Source organism: Bactrocera dorsalis, chromosome 3, assembly GCF_023373825.1.
Source record: "Bactrocera dorsalis isolate Fly_Bdor chromosome 3, ASM2337382v1, whole genome shotgun sequence".
In the NCBI taxonomy this organism is placed as follows: domain Eukaryota; kingdom Metazoa; phylum Arthropoda; class Insecta; order Diptera; family Tephritidae; genus Bactrocera; species Bactrocera dorsalis.
This window is the reverse complement of record NC_064305.1, coordinates 51652602-51671306: the sequence shown is the minus strand read 5'-3', so window position 1 is coordinate 51671306 and position 18705 is coordinate 51652602. Positions and strand designations below refer to the sequence as shown.

General features: G+C 39.6%; 1 protein-coding gene across 5 annotated transcripts in view; it reads right to left on the bottom strand.

Moving 5' to 3' along the window:
• Positions 1-439: 439 nt before the first annotated feature.
• Positions 440-18705, bottom strand: part of LOC105231026 (hillarin) — a 40257-nt gene continuing 21991 nt past the window's right edge. For 3 of the 5 annotated variants that reach the window (XM_029553124.2, XM_029553123.2, XM_029553122.2), the window contains exons 5-11: positions 6304-6855; positions 5778-6220; positions 5513-5724; positions 5162-5436; positions 1161-1274; positions 879-1042; positions 440-824 (exon numbers count right to left, since the gene is read on the bottom strand). In XM_029553124.2, the coding sequence (XP_029408984.1) occupies positions 674-824; positions 879-1042; positions 1161-1274; positions 5162-5436; positions 5513-5724; positions 5778-6220; positions 6304-6855 (1911 nt within the window). In that variant the 3' untranslated portion in view covers positions 440-673. The remainder of the gene's footprint in view (positions 825-878; positions 1043-1160; positions 1275-5161; positions 5437-5512; positions 5725-5777; positions 6221-6303; positions 6856-18705) is intronic. The other 2 variants (XM_011212111.4, XM_049452870.1) reach the window with 1 other exon arrangement.

Below are 18705 nucleotides of genomic sequence, written 5' to 3'. Positions count from 1 at the left end.
TCAAAAATAAGACATTCAATAAGCCCTTCATGATAGAAAACACTCTTGGACGTAAGTCCATTTTAAATGCCACAATGGAAAGGCACATTCTAAAGCAGATAAAGTCTGGTGCGCATGAAAATGCACATGCATTTGCATTTTCAAGCATAAAAATGTGCGAAATAGTGCTTATTAATACTCTCACAGATGAGTTTGATAGCAAAAACTATCGATCTAAATTATAAACGTACAAAAAGAGAATAAATCATGTAAAAAATGCATTTATTAAAAAACCCCACCGAAATTTATTTCTTCGTACGTCGCTGGTGCCTAATTTCACCGACTTGCGTATTATCTAAACAATTATATTACTGGTATTCCTTGAATTAATCTTTGCAGAATCAGAGAGATTTAATGCCTAGGGCCAACGATTCAATGTCAATATTTCAATTAATTATAATTATAGTATATATGGTATGTATATTTATTGTTCATATGCATTTGTAAAATTGTACACAGTTCAATATTATTTGGATTTTAATATGTAAAATGTATTAATATGCATGAAATTACTTTTAAAACATAATCGGTATTAATCATACAAAACTTTTACAACTAATTGGTAATTATTGCATTTCACTAAAAATATTGTAACAATTTCATACAGTTATATCTTTTATGCATTTCTGCCTATTTAATTCCGCTTCGATGAATTGATTAAGTATTTACAGCAGTGGGTGAGCAAGTGTTTCTCACCCGTTGACGCAGAGTGACTATGGTGCGAAGCCATGGTTCCAGCTTCACGAGTATATATGTCTAAGCCGTACTGACCCTCCTCAGGAAAACTGTAAAAAAATCGTTATCAGACATGTTGGAATTTAAGATTTTGTACCACTTACTTTATTATGAATGTCACAATGTCGTCTAATGTGTTGTGCGTCACATATTTAGAAAGTTTCTTTTCTTCAACACCGTTCTTGTGCAGCGTGGCCATGAAGTCTGTCAAAGGCCTCGACATGCGGAATTGAAGGTCTAAACTTCGTCCAGCAAATATAAGTGGATCCTACAATAATTGATGATTGTTTATAATATTATTCTAAAGACAATGTCTATATTGCAGATAAACAGCTGTTGTGAACGATTCTCTTCTAAGTAGTATACGAATTCAAAACTGTACTTACTTGGTGCGTTATGGGTATTAATCCAAACAGCCTAGTCGCTTTTGTAGGACCCCATTCACCACTTGCGCAATCCGGCAACGGTACCATGACTGTTTGTAGTTCTTCGCAACATATCTAGATATATTAAAAACATATGTTTTTTAAAAGTAGAGTCGTATGTTTTCCCTTTATAACAGTAGCTAAATCTTGAACTAAGTACGTCTGTTCACAAATACAAAATGTTACTTATAAGAACTTGTTTTTGATCCGTCAATTTGTATGGAAACAATATGCTACAGTAACTTGATCTGAACAATTTCTACGGCGAATTAACAATTCCCTTTATCTCGTCGAAAAAAAAATTTTCCATACAACCTCTTGATTCCGATTATTCAGTTTATATGGCAGCTATATGCAATAGTGGCCTGATATCGGTATCTTTAAAACGGAGTGACTTGTTTATATACATATAAACACTTACGGACATGCTTATTATTTAAATTTGGCAAACTTAATATCCCTTGTTCAGGGAATAAATATAATAATTACCAATTAAAATGAGTCTCAGAGAAATTTCAAGAGGTCAAAATACGTAATAAAACGCCTCAATGGACGACTTCGCTCACAAGCTCGAGGCTACCTAATAGCAGAAATTGTACCAAACGATAGTTTGAATGTTACAACATGTGCATACATTACAGCGGTCATGTTTTCCTTTATATACATAATTAGCAATCCAAGAACGAACGCGTTACTGGAAATTTTTATTTTAACGGACTTCATCCAAGTTGGTGTATCCTAGGTAACGCCAAATGACCTGTGGCCTTCACGGCCTTTCAACTCCTGGACTTGACTTTTATTTTGGAACTGGATTGCGGCGTTGTGACACCTGAGTATGATGGAGGGACCCTTATCAAAAGTGGCTGATAAGCTAATGTCGCAACCGTCCCTGTCCCGGGTACTTAGAGTACCCTCCCTCCGTCGTCATTAAGTTGGAGTAGTCGGCTCTGAACACAAAGCCGTATAAGGGCGTGACTAAGAACTGGGACAGGGCAAACCTTTAGCAAAATTGCTCAAAACGCTGGCTCTATAAAGCTTGACGTGTTCAATCTCAGCAGGGAGGATGGTGCTATCTCCTCAGTCTTTTTAAAGTTGGTCATAGCAAACCCTGGGCCATTCTGAAAGTGTGAGAGTTCTGGATGACACAATGGGGTTCATGAGATGTGCCGACGTTCGAGTGTCCTATATAAGGAAGCAACCTCTCGGGTGGAAGACGTATGGAAGCATCCAGATTAGAGGCTGTGAACAAACTGGACCTTCCGCTTCGCCTTAAGGCTCGTGTCTGGTTGCCAGCTGAACCTTCCTCAGCAAGTGAGATTTAGGAAATCGTAAAATATTGTATCCTCTCACTACCAACGCATGACACGAGAGTAATAAAGCTGGAGAGAACCGAGAAATCCTCTCGTCAAGTGCTGATTCCACTTAATGCGGAGTTTGTCGGTACTCTCAACGAAACCAAGGGAGCCATAAGCTATGGGTTCGAAAAGGTGGTCCTTAGGATACTCCTGACGAACGCCAAAGCTGATGGCGTTCTGGCTTCAAATGGGGTGGATACAACAGAAGGAGATGGTTAAACGACCATGGAAAAAAACCTGTGTCTTTCCGAATTTTTGGGAGCGGTTCGTCAATTGGCGACTTTGTCTTTAGCCTAAATCGGCTGTTTGAAGAGAGAGCACGACGAGGGCACTAAACTAGCTAGAGGAGAGTCTGAAGAATAAGATTCCTTCAGATTAACGTCCAACTTGCAAAGGTAGCCGAGGTCAATTTACTAGTAGCTGCATCTCTAGGTTGAGGACGCTGGCGACCAACGATGTAGGCAGAACCAGAGCCAGTATGTTCGTCTAAAATGAATTAACGGTATTTATTTTACGAAATTTCAGCAACGCTGATGTGGTTAGGGCAAAAATGCGACGCCAGAGATTTCTTGCTATTCTCAGTATACATGCCGCATGAAGATGAAGTGGAACCACCTCCCTTACTGTTGAGGAAAATCTTTACTGAAGCGTCACGAAGAGGAACCGGCGTCATCATTGCTTCAGACGTGAATTCACGGCATTCAATATGGGGCAGCTCGGAAATTATTAACAGAGGTGAGTCGCTCTTTGATTTCATTGTTAGCGAAAACTTGTTCATTTGTAACAGGGAAAATTCTCCTACATTCTTGACTACAAGTAGGTAGAAGGTTCTTGAACTCACCCTGCGCTCGAACGGAATTGCACCTCTGATCTGAAATTGGAGGGCCCTTGGCGATGACTTCTTCTTTGATCTGATCACAGGAACATCGAGCTAAATCTAGTCGGAGAATGCCCGTCTAGAAAGTCTTATAGAATTCATAGAAATACAAAGTGAGAAGTGCGCCTCAAAAAGGCTCAGACAAGTTCTTCCACTCGCACCGGGGGTGAAATCATTGATTACTAGTGGGTAGAAGTCTTTAACTTTGAGTGTAAAACTGCACTGAAGAGCTCCTGTCCACTGAAAACACTGAAGGAACTATAGAACTCTCGGAAATCAGGGCATCTTGCAGTCGTTAATTCAACAAGACCCGTAGGAGTGAGTCAACTGACAATTGGACGTTATATTAATCGGGACTTGTAATATACAAGTTCGAGATAGAAAGGCAAAGAGACTTCATGGAAAAGATTGTGCGAAAAAGTGGCGAGTTGCCAAGAGTCCTCCAGGTTCAGGCGTACCTTTGTAAGGAAAGTACACTTCGGATACTCTTTGATCGTCATTTGCCGAGCAATGCGTCCCCTAGGGAGGTAATTCTCGGGGTGGTGTTAAAAGATTGCACGGCCATTGTCGACCTTTTGGATGAATGACACTTGACTTGGGCGATCAATTCATTCAAACCTTTTAAGTTCCCGGGGGATAGGAAGTTTTCATGGAAACCGAATATCGAAGAAAGAGCCAAAAAGGTAATTATTGCCTTGTACTGCTGCACTGCTGTGGAGCCATTAGCAAAAGGTGGGTCCTCTCGCCAAAATAAGTCTTCTGGCAATACGACACCATAGTCAGGCCCATTATGTTATATGGAGTATTTTTGTTGTGGATTGCTCTAGAATATACCACACTTGTAAGAAACTCATGAGTGCTCAACGGGCGGCGATCATCAGCTTGTGTGCTCCACTAAGATCCATGGATATCGACGAAAGGTGTATGGCTGCAAAAGTTGCTTTCAGACTCAGATAATCTTGGTTCCTAAACGAACGCATGTCTGAACACTCCTGACTATTGAGGTGTTTTCCAAGTAGCAGTAGATTTATTGCTCCAGAGTGCATCCTCATTCAGAAAAGTGACCATCCACTCAGATAGGGCGGCGATACTAGCCTTGAACCCTTTAACAGTGCATTCAGAGTTGGTGAAGGAATGCCTAACCTCGTTATCAATGGCATCGAGTCACTTTGTGGTAAGACTAGTATGGGTAACTGTAATACTGATGAGCTAGCAAGGAAAGGCACTCTAGAACCTCTATCACGGGTCGTTGCTCCCGAATCCTCGTGCGTTCTACTACTAGTTAGCTGGGCTCCGAGGGAGCTTGGGAAGCGCTGAGCTACCATCAGTACACGCGCTGTCACAAAATTATATTGGCTGTATGGAAGAAGACGAGGTGTAAACATGTTAACACTTCCTTCAAGGTTTAAGAACTAGGGAGCGCGTACCTTCAGACATCCCACCGAATTAATGGGAATGGATATTAAATGTCTGTGCAAATTTGTATTGGTCACTAATCGCTTTGCTAACTTAAAGATCGAACACAGAAGTTCTTCTTTTCTATAGCTTCACAAAAGACTGCATATAGCAATTCACGATCTCTCTAGATCAGCCATCTAACCTAACCTATTATAATGAACTTTCGGTTGGTGATGCTAAATTTGTTTTGCTTAAAATTTATTTTTGTCACTAGTATAATTGCCTTGATATGGAGGTAAATGAAACTTTAGAAATAATATTGGTTGACGAACCTTAAATTTGCAGACGGACTTAAATTTCATAGGTTCGCCAGTGAGGTATTCCTGTGGGGTTACAGCATTGGCAAATATATCGAGAAGAAATGCTCCTGAGCACGGCGCATGTACACGAAAAGCTACAATGTTTCCAATGACTGATTGCATAACGAAACGCTTCAGGGAGACACCGTCGTAGGAGTCTTCGTCGCTATCGTAAAATTTAAGATTGTAGTGGAAAATCAGGCAACTTTGCATGTCTGTTGGCATGGCAATACGAACAGTGGCGGCACCTATGCATTAATACAATTTCATACAAATTAGTAAATATGTATGTAATATGGCGTACGAATAATATGTGGAACTCACCAGTGTCATCTGTGAAGACTACGGCGCCATAACCTTCATCCGCGAAATGTAGCCCATAACGGAAGAAAAGCGATCGTACAAACGGTAAGTTCTCGAATTCCCGTAGAGTTATGGGTCGTTTAAGCAGTTGCCATTCCTCTTGTAACGGATAAAATTCATAAATGAACTCTCGAGGATCGGTAAGGAAATAGTGATCGTCATATTCATATCTGCTAAGAATTTTTATGTTGATTTTCTGAATGTTGTCAATGTGTTGACGGATTACCTTAAACTGTCATTTTTGCCGCGTCCAGTTTTAGGTGCTTCCTTCGCGTTGACCAAATGACGCGCGCCCCAATTGCATTGTACAAAACGCCAAGCTCCCGCAACATATACCGCATTCCAAGAGTTGCGGAACCGAGAATCTTGGAATTTGACACCTGGCTGATAACCAGCACTCTTCGAATAACCTTTAATTACTACACAGTGGAGGCCGGCATAGCTGCAAAGTCGCTTGAATAGTACGTGATAGCTCTCTGTGCCGTATTTGATGCCTCGTAGCAGGCCCATGGGTGTGTCACCCCGCAAATCATCATCGAAATGCATTGCATTTAAGTTTTTAACAGTTATCCAACGGAAGATCGTTCGAGCCTTTTCTATGTCTGTGGTACAACGACCGACTAACTGCCGCACTAAGTCCGTGAAGGTCTTCTGATCCTCTTGTGCTACCTTTATGATTAAAATATTAGATGATAAAATGTCATTATTGAAAATTATGCACAAAATATTAATTTGATATTTTATTAACTCACCGATATTGCAATGCGATCGACATCTTCGAATTCAATAGGATCAGTGTATATTTGGAATTTGCTAACGGCTGGTGGAGCTGGTATTGGAGCAACCATCGGATATTCTAGTGGGACCGCGCCTTCATCGAAATCGTCATCTAAAAAGATACTCTCATTTTGCATGTATTCCGAGCGCCGCGCACTAATCAATTCCAACATTTCACTCGACTGGCGATCCACTAAAGCGGCTGTTTCGTATCGCTCATGTTCTAGCATTTTACGTGTGATGCTTTCTTTCTTTTTGCTACGCCGCAGTGTCATGTTTTTTTCCAGATCTTCCTTCTGCTGCTCATGCCGCAGCGTGAGCATATTTTGGTCGTCTCGATTGCGCCGAGAAGTTGCTAGTTCTTTTTCGAATTTGTGAGTGAGGCGCTGTAGTTCCCGTTCCCATTCGTCTTGGAATTCGGATTGTATTTTGCGATCTTCTTCCTCTCGTTTACGGGCAAATTTACGGTATAAATCATCTTCCTCTTTACGATGTTTCATTTCAAGGCGCGCTTGCTCCTCCCGGGCCTATTTTAATAGATACTAATTAGATTCATCATGTCAAGGTAAGTGATAGAAGGTGAACAAAGAGCTAACGTCAAACAAACATATAAAAGTTAACTAAATATAATATGTATATCTAAAATATCATTAAAATATAATAGTAACGGAACAGATCGCAACCAACATACTTTTTATATGCGATAAAGTCATATTTTCCTTAGATTTTAGGATATAATATTTTTCGTAAAACATCTTGGTATATTGGATATATACCAAAACCACGATTGTGTTTTATGTTTTTATTATTAATTATTATTGTTTTATTATTATTTTTGTAAAAATAATATTAACTCACAACACGAAAAAATTATTTTATATTTATTAAATATTTAAAAACTCGGAAGCACTAAGGTACTACAAGTATTTTCTCCCAAATACGCACAGCAGTCGGATAATTGGTTAGTGAAATGTAGGATTTTGAATGACGCAAGTCGTGGAAAAAGCTAAAACGAAATTTGTGTATATAAAAAATGCTACTTTACTGCTACTAAAAACATAAAATTCCATAATTGGACTTTGCCTCTGGGGCATTTTTCGGACCAGTCCTAAAATTTATTTTCTAATCTAAAATTATTAGACAATGATTGATTTAAAGATTTTCCGTGTTCTCATGAAATAAAGACGTGCGTGTTAGATGTAACACATCTTTATTTGATCCCGCATCTCAAATGTGACTTAGATTTATTTTTTAGGGTATGAATAATAGAATAAGAGTGTGAAAATATTTGAGGTTAACCAAGATTGTAAGAAACCAGATGGAAATTGGCTAATATATAAATACATACGTAGTCAAAATTACGTATTTTTTTTATTGTTTTACAAGAAAACATCCGAAATATTAGAAATCCATTATTAAGATGCTATCAAATAAATATCTACAATTAGTACTGCAGATCAATTTTGCAATAGAGAAAGAAAACATATGTTATTTCAGATTACTTCTGGTCATCCCCTCATCTCGTACCATGAAATTGATTTTGGGCTTCCGTAGTGCTTTTGTTGATTCGCATTGTTAACTTTGCTAATTATAATTTCTTGCTTGAGTGAGTTGCAGTAGAGAAACTGCAACGGTTTGCCTAGGGCATTCAGACTCTTCAACTGCAGTTTTATGTTCACCCAAACCACTTTGCGTCGGTCAGCGATATACGTATTCAATGGTACCAGCAACCAACTACACCGTTCCGAATGTGAACTGTGCGCTGCGCTTGCGTATGCCAGCAATTAAGTAATCTAGAATTTCGCATGCACAGTTTTGCTGGATATTTTTTTACATGCGAAATAACTTTATAGCAAAATATCAGTTAACCAAGCTCTAACGTGTCAGAAGCTTTCCAATATACATACTTGTATATACGCTGTTTTAGATTTAATTTATTAAAAGAAATAGAAAATATGAATCGAAAATATGAATGAAAATATCGACGAGGATATTTTGTTTGTATTCTACTTTGGTCGGAGTTTCAATACTTTATTTTTTTAACCTAAACCTTATTGAGAACGGGTCAATTACAACTTTTATGCCGATATTTTTTAAATATGTCAAAAGTGGCATGGATTGCTTAAGTAATGGTGGATATTTGCTACATCGCAATATCTATGAAAAAGTTTATTTATTTTCATTGATGTTATTGGAAACCTCAGGCCAGATTTTCCATAGGTTATGTTTTTCCAAAACGACTAAATTTAGTTTAGCCGCTTAGACACCTTTGATGTTGGTCGCCTTGTCGTGGCGAAGGGGCTTAAGTAAGAGTAAAGTGTGCATCCCAAAGGAAACGCACTCTACTCTTACGAACTAAGAGGCACACCTCATAATTCCCACCCTAAGCCAGGTGTTGAGATACCAGTGCCGATGGCTGAATGGTCAGCGTGCGGTAATAAATAGCTGATCATGAATGGTCCCCTCCGATGCCCGGGCGAGGTCGGAGATTCGTGGTGGCTGTGGTTTAAACCACAGTTTGTCAGACAGTTTGTCCAATGTGGAGTCGCACTGCGGCCGGGTGCCGGACACAAAGTACGGCAGATGTTTTAGATGGGCCTCGAACCCGATCAAGGTGGCTAAGGGTGTCCCTATCCACCCGAACAAATTGGAATCAAGGTATGAGCGCAAAATGCCTTTATGCCTTGGGGCGCTGATCAACGCATTGTATTGATCTACGTGCTTCTAGCAAGCTTCTAGAAGAAAGCACAGTGAAGTATGCTGTCGACAGTAGGTACTCACGTAAAACACACGGGTTCTCTATGCAGAGGAGTGACCATCCCTTTTCGTCTTACTCGTGGGACCAAAATGAACGTAACCAACAACAGCTACAACAACAACCAAATTGACGACAACAGCGACGACTAAGGACATGACTAACAGGAATCCTATTACGGAGTCCGAAGAGGACGAATTACTCTCCTTCAGCCAGGAGGCTGCCGGATATACCAGCCAAAGTATACCGGTAGATACAGCAGCGAAAATAGAAAATATAAGGGAGGAAGCGCCCACCTTCAAAGCTGCCATGAGCACCAACCAAAGTGCACTAGCGGCTAAAGGAGAAAACAAAAAGAAACGCAAGAAATCCCAGAATCAGCTGAGGAAAAACCGGTACCAGAGGGCAGTCTTCATACTGGGAAAGATAGCCAAAGACCAGGCAGCCCGTACCCCAGTTGATGAGACAGAAACAAAGCGCCTCAAAACAATAGTAGAGGAATATGAAAGCTTCCTGAAAAGGAAGCAATCAGAACCTGTAGAAGAGAGTAAACAAGAGAGCAATACACAAAGAAGGAATCGCTCTATCACAGAAATACAACAAACTCTGCCCAAAAACCTAGGCAGAGTGAGTTCACCTTCAGCAGTACAACAACGGCAAGGCATTTCTGCGATGAAGCCAGGGATAGCCTGCAAGTGGCCATCATAGACGGGAATTCCTCCTCCCCGAGTACAATGCAGGAAAGATGGGTGGAGATCGACGTCAGATTGTCGAGTATGGTGCTAAGCTTTGTCCTCGACAATCCTGCGGCTCCTCATCCGGAGTTTGACTCCTCTGAGAACCTCAGGATTTACAAAGTAAAGTCCTCTCTCGACGAACAAAAACCAAACTCTATAGGTCGCTCATAATTCCCGTCCTGCTATATGGTGCAGAGGCTTGGACGATGACAACAACCGATGAGTCGACGTTGCGAGTTTTCGAGAGAAAAGTTCTGCGGAAGATTTATGGTCCTTTGCGCGTTGGCCACGGCGAATACCGCATCCGATGGAACGATGAGCTGTACGAGATATACGACGACATCGACATAGTTCAGCGAATTAAAAGACAGCGGCTACGCTGGCTAGGTCATGTTGTCCGGATGGATGAAAACACTCCAGCTCTGAAAGTATTCGACGCAGTACCCGCCGCGGGAAGCAGAGGAAGAGGAAGACCTCCACTCCGGTGGAAGGACCAAGTGGAGAAGGACCTGGCCTCGCTTGGAATATCCAATTGGCGCCACGTAGCGAAGAGAAGAAACGATTGGCGCGCTGTTGTTGACTCGGCTATAATCGCGTAAGCGGTGTCTACGCCAGTAAAGAAGAAGAAGTGTTGCCAAAATAAGCAACGCCTTTGAAGGCCTCCAATTGAGACTTATACCCGCCAGGGACCTACCTCGTGCTCGCATTTGGCTACCACTCTAGAGGAGCCAGGCGAAAAACTCCTGAGGTGCATCAAGCTGCAAAACAAATCTATACCTGGTAAACATGAGTGGCAGCTGAGCAAGGAGGAAAAACCGAACAAAGCAAGTAGACCAATTCTGGTGGCCATTTCCGATGAGTCCCGATATGCCCAATAACTTAAGATGCGTACAGATAAACTCGAAGAGTGCTACAGCGAATCTGACAACCCCCATAAACTTGGGGGGCATCGACATCAGCATAATACAGGAGCCCTGGGTCAATAAAGACGTCATTAAAGGGCTAACAGCAGCAACACACGGAACAAATGTTAACCTAGGGCATGCATTCTTATCAATAGAAGTATAAATGAATTTCTTTGTCCTAATTACAGCACAGCAGATATCACAGTGGTAAAGGTGGAACAGAAGGAAAAGCCCTTCTTCTTGGTCTCGGCCTACTTGGCCCATGACGAAGACATACCACCGGCCCCGCTCACCAGACCATTAGAGGAGAACAGGAAGGATGATGTCCTAATAGGGTGTGATGCAAACGTAAGGCACACCGTATGGGGTAGCTCCAGTATAAACACCAGAATGTGAGTCACTTTTGCAGTATATTCTGAATAGAAATCTAAGTATATGCAACAAGGGCGATAAGCCAACTTTTATTTTCCCAAGCTCGGATAGGTTTCCGGGGTGGGAGGAAGTGCTTGACCTCACGCTATCAACAGACACAGACAGTCTCGTTGTGGATAACTGGAGGGTATCCGATGAGTCTTCCATGTCGGATCACTCCTGGATACTCTTCAGCATCCGCGAGAAGTACAGTGCGCCTCTCACATACCGAAACCCTAGAAGAACGGCATGAGGAAAATTTACCAGTATAGTTAGCAACAAAAAACCTTCAAAAGGGAGGCAATATGAGTATCAGAAATCCTGAGGAACTAGATTCAGAAGTAGAGAAGTTGGAAAAAATCTTAACCACAACTTTTAATAAATCTACTCCGCTAACGGTTTTGAAAAAGAGAAAGTCTCTTCCTTGGTGGAACAGTGAACTCAAGAATTTGAGAACACAACTAAGGAAAGCTTTCAATGAGAGTTTTAGAACCAAAATCTGGCAGCCATATAAAGATTTTATGAAAAGATACAAAAAAGCAGTCAGTAAAGCTAAAAACGACTCATGGCGATCTTTCTGCATATCGATAGAAAGTTGCAGAGAAACCGCGAGGCTGAGCAAAATGCTATCCAAAGACCATAATAATACTGCCTACATTAGGGCGGAGGGAATTGATTGGACCCCCTCGGCAAAAGAAGCTCGAGAGGTACTAATTACAACGCAACGAGGGTTCAACTAGAACCACTGTTAAACCCAGCTGATTACCGAAGCCAAATAATAGACAAAAGCAAAATCAAATATGCCATAAATAGTTTTGCACCATTTAAAGCGGCAGGCCCTGACGGGATTATGCCTATAATGGTTCAAAAACTGGTAGAACCAATGGTTCAAAGGCTTGAAAATAAATACAAAGCTGGCATTCAACTATCTAACATCCCAAGAAGTTGGAAAAGAATTAAAGTTGTGTTCCTTCCAAAACCAGGCAGAAGAACACACCAGAATGCCAAGGATTTTAGACCTATAAGCCTTACTTCCTTTATGCTGAAGGCTAATAGACTAACATGTAAGAATACTAATGGCGGATAAGTTATCGAAGTCCTAACATGCGTACATAAAGGACCGATCAACCGAAACTGCCCTTCACGAGGTGATAATTGTAATTGAAAAATCACTACACCTCAAAGTATACATCATGGCTGCTTTTCTAGACATAGAGGGCGCCTTCAATAACATAGAAGTAAATGCTATAATGAATTCTCTGACACATGGTGGCATAGATGACACTGTGTGCAGATGGCTTCTATCGATGCTTGAGAATAGGAAGATTATAGCTTCAAACGGCCCTGTAACACAAACAAGTTATGTGAGTAGAGGGACGCCTCAAGGAGGGGTCCTCTCTCCGCTTCTATGGGTTGTAGCGCTAAACGAAATACTACTCCAACTAAACGGTGCGGCGATCCTGGCCTTGTCTTCACCCATGACAAATCCCAGTATAGTTCACAACTGCAAGAAAGCACTAACTTAGACTTGATCTGGGTTACCGGTCACAGGAACGTTTTCGGAATAGAAAAAGCAGACGAGTTGGCAAAGGCAGGAGCTTTCCTCAGCGAATCCGAGGCGGAGCTAATATCAAACCCGCTTGGACCGATCAAAAGAGAGATCAATAGACAATTTCAACAAGTTGCAAATAACAGGTGGAAAAACATTACAAAATGCATCATAACTAAACTATTATGGCCAACATATGACAAGAAAAGAACCAACGATTTATTAAATAGGTCAAGAAAAAGTATCTACAGAGTAACAGCTACCACAACAGGGCACTGGCCATTTCGGGAACATGCGTCTAAAATGGATATGCCCTACAACGACATCTGCCGAGGATGCGGAGTAGCAGGGGACAAGGAAACAATTTTCCACTTTCTCTGTGAATGCCCAGCTCTAGCACAGATCCGAAACTAAACACTTGGAATCCATCAAGCACCAAACCTTGAATGGATTTCTACTAAAAGCATATCAGACATAAGTAGTTTCATTGAAACCTCAAAATGGTTTGAGAGAGAAGGTGAAACGTAATAGCAGATACAGGAGGTTCTACGAATAGTGTATCAAAATGGCACATCAAGTGCTAATTGAGCTCGATAGACAACAGGGCTGCCCTCCTACCTACCTACCTACCTATATTTTTCCAAAACGACTAAATTGTATGACTAATTTATTTGCATCATCTTTTCAATTAAAGTGATTCAAATTTGGATATTTAAATGTATGTAAATCATTGAAATATCGTAATAATCGTTCTTATTTAAATCAAATAAAATAACGTTCAAACTTCTTTACATTGCTAATATAATATGAGCTATACATACATATCGAAACTGTTTGAATAATTTTCTAATATATTTTGTTTGAATTTTCCTTTGCATTGTTGAAGATCTTTCTTATATTCATTTACGTTGCTGTAATCGCCATATGTAAAGTAAAAATGAAATTCAATCCATTACGCATATTCGGATCACAAGCAAGCTTTGAAATCGATAGCATTTTTGCTCAAAGCTCTGTTCTGCAGTTGTGAGTTTCGAACCGCCAAGAAAATTTTATGATTTAGTCCAGTGTCATAAATGACAAGAATTCGGACACATGCTGAGATTCTGTAACCATCCTTTTAAATGTGTTAAAAGTGCACCACATGGCTAGAGAACAGTTTGGACCTCAATGTCACAATTTGCTCTGAGGTATGTTACGGAAGCCCTAAGCAGAAGTATACACAATGCTGCCCACGTAAAAACGCTTGTGGCTAGATCCATACACAGCAACCACAAGCGGGATAGTGAAGTTTTGACAAAGTTGAGCGAAAAGATCCAGAAAATAATATTTGGAATGCGACTAGGCAAAAGAAAAGTCTTATATCTAGATGCCCGTCAACCATCACCAGCAGAGGTATCTGTTGCCGAACTAATGCGAAAAAGCCGATGAGTTTGCCAAGTATCTCCAAAATCCTTTACTCCTAACGAGTTTAGTGCAGAAAGCAATGCAAAAGTCAGCAAGTCAGATGGAGCTACCAATCGCTGAATTAGATGATGTAGAAGAACGAGGGGAGATAAATTCGATGGAAAACAACATATGACAGAACTAATGTCCTTGCCTTTAAAGCGCACTCAGGAAATGTAATCAACATGATCATCAAGCTCTTTAATGGTATGCTCTTTCTTCTCAATGAAAATGTCCTGAGGTAATTTTGATTCCTAAACTGGTAAGCCTGAGTATCTAATCAATTCATATTGACGAATTAACCCACTGGTAATTATTTCGAAAATATTTGAAAGATTCTGAGACCCATACGCGCTGCTGTCCTTAAGGTAGCGTTCTTGTACTTGTGCTCCTTTTCACGGCTGAGCTCGCAATGATTAGCTCTGACTCCACAATTACGGCAACCAATGTTGATGGCACTGCACTGACACTAGCAATTCTACTGCTGTTTCCAGGACTCTACAAACGTAATTGACAGGTCTAGAACCGTGGCAAATAGAAACAACATGTTCCAATGGAACATTGACATTAATAGTGAAAAGCCCATACAAGCGGTGAAAAACTCAGCTCATGTTAAGGTTTACGGAGCTGTACAGGTTCCTAAGTTCAGGATCCTGTCTCAGTTTGAAGAACAAGCTGCTTATAACTCCTATCTGGTCATATGGAATTAATATCTGAGGGAGCGAAGGCGATTAAAATTTTTAAACTTATTCAAGCTATTCAAAATAAAGTTCTTCGCACTATTGTGGGGGCATATTTTTATGAAAGAAATGACTTCCTCCATCGAGACTTAAAATAGCTCATTGTAAAAGAAACTATAGAAGAATTTAGTATTCGTTACCCCTACCGATTGGAGAACCTTCATAATACACTTGCGATCCAACTGCTGTTGACTAAAAAGCTTTCCTCCGCTAGGATCCTCCATTTATTGTTCATTTCTCATTTGTTTTTATCATTTAATAATAAGACACATTCTGAATAAAAATGTTTACTATACACAAAAAAAAAAATACGCTACTGTAATCGCCATAAAATAAAAATGAAATTCATCATTGAAGTATTTTGTGTTGTTTTACTCGTTTGGTTGTCGGAAGCAATTCGTTTCAATTTCTGATTATATTTTTAAAAGTTATTACTTCAAGTTCAAGTTCAAAAAGCTAAACGTAATTGTTTTGATTTTATAATTCGATTGGCATAAGTAGTTCAAGTTACTGTTGGTTACACTACTCAACAAATCTGAAGGAAAAATTTGCGACTGACTGCGCTAAGAGGTATGTAACCCACATTTGAGGTGTCCTGATTACGAAATTGAATGGAAAAATTTTCTATCACGTAAACCTATGCTTGCATTTTAGTAAATGGTAGTGGTTTGAACTCATTTGTTACGAAATTTTTACTATCATCGGTTTTAGCAACCTAATATTAGCGAGAAACAGCCTCTTACATCACAGTCGCAAAATGGCTGTAAAGTAGTGTTATTATGCGTTTTCTGTCTCAGTGACACCAACGCGACATAGTCGGAAGTTGAACTCATAACTGGGAAATCGAAAGTGATCGGCGATCTCCGAATTCAATGAACTGTTCAAAAATATCAAATATGGAAACTGCCCACGGATCCATACACACGATCACATATATTAATATTCTTTAATGAAACACAATCTTCAGTGTCACATTCAGAACTGATTTTCTTTATTTTCTTATATTATCACTAAGCATAAATAACATAGAGCTTATTCTAATTTCTCTTATTACTCAATATTATGCTGTTACGATAAGTTCTCTTAATACTCTTATATTTAATGTTGTTGTAGCATCATACATAATTTGTATGTATGTATGTATGTATGTATGTATGTATGTATGTATGTATGTATGTATGTATGTATGTACGTATGTATGTATGTATGTATGTATGCATACATTACTATATACATACTTACATATATAGAAGTACAAGAATCCATATTAAAATCTTTTAAATAAAATTTCACTATTTTCGCAAATGCTTGAAACGGCACCATGAAATTTCGAGACAGTGGTCTAAATTATTTGACATTTTGCGCAATCCAAAGAGTAAGTAGTCTTTTACATTGTCTTTCAGAAGAAGTTTTAAATGAAAAATTAGTTTTTTGCAGGTTTTTGTCTCAGTTGATGTAAAATGATAGCGAGTGGTTTTAATATTGCTGTCATGGGAAGGGACAGAGAGTTACGAACGCATTAAATATAACGAAGTTGGAAAACGACGGGCAGGATCTGTCAAATATTAAAATACTCCCCTTCTTATAAGAACAGTTAGACAACAAGCTGTCGCAAATTAAAACTATTTTTACTGAAACTATAGAGAGATGTTCGTGCCACTATTATTTTCATGCATTGCACAAGCATTATATACAATAATTTTTGTAATAAAAATATTTATGAACTCTAAAACTAACTAACTAAAACAAATTATTATAATCTATATGACAGTTGTTTTTACATATCTCTTTGATATAGGCTGTAATACATTACGTATGAGTTTGAATACAGGGTTTGTCTGGAAAGTAAAAATACTGATTTTCTTCCGCCGCGGCTGTACTTCGGAGCGTGCGCGCACTGACTGGATTCGGTAGAGGGCGTTCCTAGCTTATGAACGAGTGGCTGGTCCGTTGTCTCCAAGCACCTGGTGCAAGCCAAAAATGCAGCATTCGTTAGAGCAGAGATACGCGATTAAATTCTGTGTGGCGAATTGATATGATCAAGCAGGTTTACTCAGATGATACTTTAGCAAGAAGTGGTGTCTTTCGATGGCACCAGGCATTTTCGGAGGGCCTGGAAAGAGGTCGTTGATGAAGACCGTGCTGGGAGACCTGCGACTTCGACAAAAACTGACAATGTGACTCATGTGCGCAAAGTTTTGAACTCAGACCGTCGACAAAGCATTCGTTTAATTGCCCAGATGTTAAAATTATTAAAATCGGAGGTTCAGTCCTCAAGAGAGTAAAACGAAGGGTCAATCGGGTCCGACAAGACATTGCAGCCGATTGGAAGTTTCACCAGGACGCCCCAGCTCACACTGCGAACTTGTGAACAGCTACCAAACCAAGGCCGGCATTCCAACGCTTCCGCAAAATGTCTTTTGTGACACCTTCAATGCTTGGAAATCGCGCTATTTTGAATGTTTTTAAAGAATTGTAACGATTGGTTCTATAAATTTTTTTAATCGACTATGAACCCATGTTTTCAGTTAAATATTAAAATAAAAACCAATTGGTGTCCTTATTGACATGAAAATTTTTAAATGTTTTGAATATGGTCTTGGGTTTTGCTATCAAAAATCTTCGAGCTCAGTGAACTCTGATTCAATGGTATTTGAAATTGCTCAGCGATAGTCTTACGAGTATTGTTACTTCATAATTTTCATCTTTACACTAGCTTTAAATTTGAAACTTTTAAAACATCTGTGAATAAAAAAAACAGAACCAGATAAAAGTGGTAACTTGGAGTGGATTTAGAATCAGTATAGCTTCCTAATAAGTCATTTCTACTTTTGTGTTCAGTTGTTAGATTTATTGCAGGCGTTCAAAGCTATGTGACCGGGAAGACATAATGGCGTTTTAGTAGTTGGAAAGACCACGGTTTTAATTACGAACTTTAGTTTTGCTGTTTGCGCACAAATAGTTGAAATAGAAACGCCGAGATCACTAAAATGGGCAAAGCAACTTAGAAATAAATACTGCTAGGTTGTGGTATGAGGTCTTTGGTAGAAAACTGCGATAAACAATGATGAAATACTTAAATGAATGAAAATGAAGTCAAGTAGAAAGTATCGAAAAACGAAAATAAATAGTATGCGAGTAAAACGAATGCATTAAGCGGGCATTGCCTGACGAAGGGGGGCAAAGATACACACAGCGATCACTACAATAATTTGTGCATAAATGCAGTTGCAACGACTCGTAAAACCACAGCTAGTAGCCACTTGCCACACGCGCCAACATTTTGTGGCACCGATCGCTTGAGTTGCTCACACTTTCACTCTTGCATATGAACACGATCACATGTAAGTACACATATATGTACATATATGTATATGTATTTAATTATTTTTAAGTAAAGCCACACAGAAAATATGGACTCAACTACATGATTGTGCGTATAAACTGATGGTGATAAAACACTCAAATTACTCGGCATCTAGTCGTTGTCTCTGTGGAATCAAGTAAAGGGTGATTTTTTTGAGGTTAGGATTTTCATGCATTAGTATTTGACAGATCACGTGGGATTTCAGACATGGTGTCAAAGAGAAAGATGCTCAGTATGCTTTGACATTTCATCATGAATAGACTTACTAACGAGCAACGCTTGCAAATCATTGAATTTTATTACCAAAATCAGTGTTCGGTTCGAAAGTTTTTTTATCGACAAATTTTGTTCAGCGATGAGGCTCATTTCTGGTTGAATGGCTACGTAAATAAGCAAAATTGCCGCATTTGGGGTGAAGAGCAACCAGAAGCCGTTCAAGAACTGCCCATGCATCCCGAAAAATGCACTGT